The following is a 6,135-nucleotide window of genomic DNA, read 5'->3' as shown; positions in this document are numbered from 1 at the left end:
AAACTTAACGACGATTTTAACGATTTGACAATTCGCTAAACATATTTTAACGATATTCGCTATCGCTTGATCAGCTGTTGTCGTTAACTACTCGATTACTCGTTAAGTAAACGACGAATATTTTGAAGTTGTTAGCGGCATCGACAAAAGAAAATTTGATATTTCATTTGAGTTAAAATAAAATAATATAGATCGCGAATTTACTTAAGTAATATATAAAAGAAAAAGTTTTTGTTAAAAATGGCATTTGAGTATTTGGCAGACGTTTTATCCCAAGATGAGGAGATAATAAGCTCTTCATCAGTGGATAGACGTTTGCTTCGAGAAGTGGACAACCCTTTCGACTTGGCTGCAACTGAGTTTCGTAACCTTTACCGATTAACCCCAGACTTGGTTGAAGATATTGTTTCCCAGCTTGATAGCCAATTAAGGGGTCGAAGAATAACTGCGATAACGACAGAGAAACAGGTAAATAATGTAATTTTCAAGTATTTTTCAATTTTAAATGATTTTGTAAATTTTAAAGGTTCTAACTGCCTTGCGATTCTTCGCAACTGGCTGTTATCAACGTCCAGTCGGAGAGCAATGGGGGATATTCATGAGCCAGTCGTCCGTAAGTCGCTGTATACATCGCGTAACGGATGCAATAAACCGCACCATGTTTTTGGCAAAGGTTAGGTTTCCAATGACCCAAATAGAGCGGCAAGCTGCAAAAGAAATTTTCGCCTCAGCATCCGCACCATTTGTAGGAGGTACTATTGGGGCTATCGATTGCACTCATGTGTCAATCATGAGCCCAAAAGAATCATGAAGAAGCGTATGTCAACCACCATGGATACCATTCTATCAATGTGCAAATGGTAATAGTAAAATTTGCTCAAGGGTTAAACTACTGAGTATTAATTTTATTTTATACAAATATAGATATGTGATCCAAATCTAAAGATTTTGGCTGTCAATGCTAAATACCCAGGAGCGCGACACGATTAATTTATTTGGAGCTCCTCTGCAGTCCGGAGAGTTATGCAGCGAAGTTTTGAAAATGGAAACCATAACGTGTTTTTGATTGGTAACTTTTTAAATCCACTGAAACTTATTTATTAAAATCAATTTAATTGAAAATGTCCAATATATATTTGCAGGTGACTCAGGATATCCTTTGGAGCCGTGGTTGATGACTCCTCTACCAAACCAACCAGAAGGGAGTCCTAAATTCCGCTACAATGAGGCATTGTGCAAAGCTCGAAACCCAGTCGAGAGACTTTTTGGCGTTCTCAAAGGAACTTGGCGATGCTTATCTCAGCAAAGGACTCTTTTGTATGATCCTGGATTTACTGGAAAAGTAGTAAATGCTTGCACAGTGTTGCATAACTTGCGATTGGGTGACCAAACATACGATCCCGAGACTGAGTTCCTAGAGCCAAGGACACATAGCAGTAATGTAAATCAAGACGTGTCGTCTTCAACAGCAAAACGCGTCCAAGACCGGCTAATTGCAAATTATTTTACATGAATAAAACGTTGATTAATAAAAATTCAGAAGGAGTACAATAAAATTATTTTGGCATTTTATTAAACATTTTTATGTACATAAATAAAAACTCAGTCTTATTTTGTCTTTAATTTAAGTAAATTTTTTTTAGGTCTAGAATTATATATATAAATATTCATTTAATATAGGGTCCATCAAAAGACAGATCTCAGTATGTAATCACAGATCAGTTTCTATAATATGATATGGTGTGGCACGTTCAAGTTACAGGCGCATCACAAAATTAAAACAAAAATTCACAAAATTAAATTTCATTACTTATTGTATATAAGAAATATATGTGGTATATCTTACATGCAGTAAGTACAGTATACCTCTCTATCAACTAAATTTGTAAACATTGAATTCATTTGAAAATCAAAAGAACTTCAAATAACTCGCTTATTAAAAACAAATAAAGATCAATTCAAATATGTAAAAATTCATCTTCGAATATCTTTAAAAGTTATTCTAAATGTAAAAAGTTACCTTCATGATATGTCGAATTAAAACTTAACTCTAACATAAATACAAAAAAAATGAACTTCATGCTCTATCAAATGAAAACTTAACTCTAACATAAATATAAAAACAAAAAAGAACTTGAACTTATATTTAAAACGCTTAAAACTAATATAAATATTAAAACAAAAAATACTTCAAAAACTACATATTTACACAATATTTACATGCGGTAGATAGCGTTTCTTAAATTATTAAAGGCATCCGCACATGCCTTTAAACCTTCCCCCATTGTGGTCATAGCTTCGGCCAACGATTTCGCTACCTGCACACTCGCCGTACTTGTTTCAGCTAACAACTGTTGAAAGGGCATACGAATGTAATACTATTTTTTAGTATATACAAAAAATTACCTTCAAAGCATCTGCTTGTCTACTTGCTATTTGTACATTCGCTGCACTCGACTCTGCTAGCATCTGTTGAAAAAGAACCGAAAAAACTATGTCATGATATTTTACTTATGTAAAGTTACAAATAAGTAAATTACTTTTAAGGCATTTGCTTGGGTCTGAGCGATTTCCAAAAACGATTTTTGGGCCTCGGTACCACCGTCCACACGCCTTCTTTTGGCTCCTCTACGTGGCGTTTTTCCTGCAGGAGTTACAGGAGTCGATGTGCACATCTCAATGCTCACTTCGTGAGAAATAGATGGCATCTCGATGATTACACTTTCATCACCCTCTTCCATACGCAGTTGGAGTTCCTAATGATGAGAAGAATTGTTAACTGCTGTGCTATTCATAACTATTTATTTGCTTTTTACCTCTTCCACTGGCACACTTTCAGCAACAGTTTCATGGCCCTGCACATAGTCGCTACCGACAAGAGCAATCACACGCCTCTCAAGCTCAGTGGGTGGCTCTTCATTAATGGGATTGTTTCCCGTCATTGCCTGCTTTCGTTTCCTATCACGCACCTTAATGCTAGTACGGCTCTTCAAATCCCTCCATAACTATTTGCAAAACAAAATTTTAAACGTGGTATTAAATTACTAAACAACTTTTACATACTGTGCGCCATTGGTCGACGTTCTTCACCGAACCACCAAGGCTATTCAGCATTGACGTTAGTTCACTCCACTTCTTGTCGCAGTCCGATTTTCCATGAAGCTTCTGGAACCTTGATCCTGCCAATCCCGGCGTTTCCGTCAAAAAGTCCACCATGCGACTTAGTTGTTCTGCTGTGGTCCGGCTTCTCTTTTGAATATTGGGTACTGACGAAGCCATTCTATAATATGCGAAAATGGTTATGTCTAATAATACAAAATAAATAAACGTTTTATTTTACTTACTTTTTGTAAAAGTATATTAAAATATTCAGAAATCTATGTGTATACCACTATGCAAGCAAAGAATTTATTTGTTTTTCGTCATTCTTCTTTGTGCTTTTCGCATTTTTTTTGACGTTTCGTTAAGCTGTGATGCCACCTTTCTTGTATTGAAATAAAAAGAAAATGTCAGCTGTTTAGTGTCGTTAAAAAAGAGTTACCGAATAACACAATCGTTACTGCAAACCACAAAAATCGTTATATTAGACCTCGACAAATCGTATCGTTAAAAGTTAGTGAATTGCACTACTGGTTTTGATATTCGTAGATGGTTTTAGGCATAGGTTTAGTAGTCTATTTTGGTAAATTTAGGAATATACACAAATAGAAGTGCTCAAACTATAAGCTCAAAAACAATAACTGATGCGGCGTTTCCAAGATATTTTAACGCCCTTGAGTCACAAGTATATACAAGTATATTTTATAAATCATACCGATAATTTCATGTATTAAAATAATTAAAAATGAAAATGAACAAAAAAATTAAGTCAGAAAAATGAGTAAAATTAAGTGAAATTAATGTTTAATTTCTAACCTAACCTACATTTTATGTATTTAACTGAATCGCTTAATAATAGCTTTACATATAAAAAGAGTATCCTAATTTTCGAGCTTAACTCCCTAATCTGTTATTAGAAAAAGAGATTAGCCATGCTAAATTATAATTAAAAATATCTCAGATTAAACCGATAACTTTTTGGTGTCCAACTTAGTTTTATCGATTATACTTGCGAAGAAGAGGAGGAACGTCAAATATTAAAGTAAACAAAAATTGACGGTAGTAAGGAAAATAGGTTTGTAAAGGTATTTTTAATAAAATATTCAGTTATAAATATATTTAAATGGCCTAATATGGCCTAATAAGGGACCACGGTGGCACAGAGAAGAAGTTTAACTTTTCCTCGAGTTGTGTGAATAACAAGCACAACCAATTTGACAGCTACCGAGCTTTGATTGAGATTATATTTATATGTAAACGTACTTTTATGCTTTGCCGTTCGCATATGTATACACATCAAATTTCATGAGTACCTAGTACTCACGCCTTTTTTTAACTTTAAACTTCTTCCTCTCAGTGCACCGGTTTAATTTGTGAAATAGTTACATTTCGAGATAGTTGAACTTTGCACAAGCAATAGTTGATGATTAGTATATGTACCTAAATACGCTCAAAATGACGTGCACAGAGTTTTACAATTATATTAAGGAAAAGACAGAAGTTTTGAAACAAGTTCACAGCAACGAAAAATATGACTGATATTTTAATGTTATCTTGTACTTAAATTTTTTTCTTTCATGAAACCTAGAGTACTTATAAGTACAGTGCCGTACAAAATTATTGGCTCGGAGGCTCTTTCATCAGATCACAATTTCTAATCAGAGCTTTTAGAAAAATTTTGACAATGTAGCTTCTGAGCCATTTAATAAAGTGAAAGTCTGAAGTTGCCAGCAAATTTGATAGATTTTTAGCATTTATTTTTTTTTGTCGACAGTGCCTTCCATATAAAAAGAATTATCGAACATAGTTTGTATGGAAGAAACTCTCAGTAAATACCAATACCAAAAGTCAACTAAAATTTAATGGGCCGCAAAACTTCATTTTAAAAATTTGTATAAAGTCTGATTAGGATGTTGCAAATTTGCATGCAAATTTATTGAATTTTCCCGATTTTAGAACAAAGTTTAACAATTTTATTTTTATGTTTTTTGATATATTTAGTATAAACTGTATTTTTTTATAAAGAATAAAAAAGGTTCATGCATTGTGAAAAATTCTCTGTGCTTTAGTTGTGATCAGTTGTTTTGTTTTGTTGGCGTACGTTGTAATGATCTCATGTTTTTATGTTTTGGTTTTTGTCTGTCAAAATAAAATTTCACTGCATCCTTTCGCACGTCGAAATGAAAGGGAAAAGAGCGGGAGGCCCTACCTAAAATGTCCCGGTTTGGCATTAGAGATATCTGGCAGCCCTACTTTATATCCTTCTTACTGGGAAGTGCTGAAATAGAAGATGTTAAGCAATGAGAAAGCTAAGTGTTTACTTGTGTTTGGCTGAATTTCTTTATTCATTCTGAACGTTTGGAATAAACTTTTTTGTTTACTTATTCTTCAGAACGTTCCTGATGATATGTTAACGTATATTTCAAACGTATTCTGTTTATTCCGGCTGTGAAATGGGATTATCCGGAATGTATAAAGAAACGAGCCTTTGATTCTTCGGTTTCTAAACGATCTTAGGGCTCTGTCACACGGTCAGTAATAATCACGATATTTGGATGTCCAATATTTATCGCGTCAGCATTTGCATAATTTTTTGTGCTGAAAGCTTATTATGACGCAAGAAAATATTTTTAGGGAAATCTTTAGCTATTTGTACTACGATTTAGGGGTGGGGCGGAGGGGGAGGGGGCGTGGCCGAAGAAGGGGGGCTGAACACCTTTTGCAGAGAAAACCTTTCTGTGTGACCGCCCCAGTGATGTAACCTTGGGAAAGGATGAGGTAACTAGAATTCCCTTTCTGTATGGTAAACCTGGGGCTACCGCCCCAGTGATGTCTATTTTGGTTACTGGGTGTTTTATAAAAATATCTTGTATATAAAAATGTAAATACAAATTTATAACAAAAATTTGCAACCGACATTATTGTTAAATCAGGGCACAGATTTAGTAAATTAAATTATTTTAATAAAGCGTGAACTGTTGTCTACAAGTGTGTGTAAAAGTTTTTTGATTCGATTCACGCGTTTGGGCACAGCGA

At 34.3% G+C, this 6,135-nt stretch overlaps 1 protein-coding gene and 1 long non-coding RNA gene across 2 annotated transcripts; one reads left to right on the top strand and one right to left on the bottom strand.

The window, feature by feature from the left end:
- Window positions 1–270: 270 nt before the first annotated feature.
- Window positions 271–1,572, top strand: LOC118755605. The gene is made up of 4 exons (XR_004995035.1): window positions 271–468; window positions 527–860; window positions 925–1,069; window positions 1,143–1,572. It is a non-coding gene; the product is annotated as an uncharacterized LOC118755605 (long non-coding RNA).
- Window positions 1,573–2,165: 593 nt separating this feature from the next.
- Window positions 2,166–3,016, bottom strand: LOC118755606. Its single transcript, XM_036490432.1, has 4 exons — window positions 2,817–3,016; window positions 2,541–2,756; window positions 2,407–2,469; window positions 2,166–2,351 (listed from the first exon to the last, which is right to left on the bottom strand). Exons 1-4 carry the CDS (start codon window positions 2,940–2,942, stop codon window positions 2,217–2,219), a joined length of 540 nt encoding a protein of 179 aa, XP_036346325.1. The 5' UTR covers window positions 2,943–3,016; the 3' UTR covers window positions 2,166–2,216.
- Window positions 3,017–6,135: the final 3,119 nt, after the last annotated feature.

Source organism: Rhagoletis pomonella, unplaced genomic scaffold, assembly GCF_013731165.1.
Source record: "Rhagoletis pomonella isolate Grant_MI unplaced genomic scaffold, Rhpom_1.0 Rhpom_scaffold_06790, whole genome shotgun sequence".
NCBI lineage: Eukaryota > Metazoa > Arthropoda > Insecta > Diptera > Tephritidae > Rhagoletis > Rhagoletis pomonella.
Note: the sequence above shows the minus strand (reverse complement) of the source record. Positions and strands in the feature narration are given on the sequence as shown.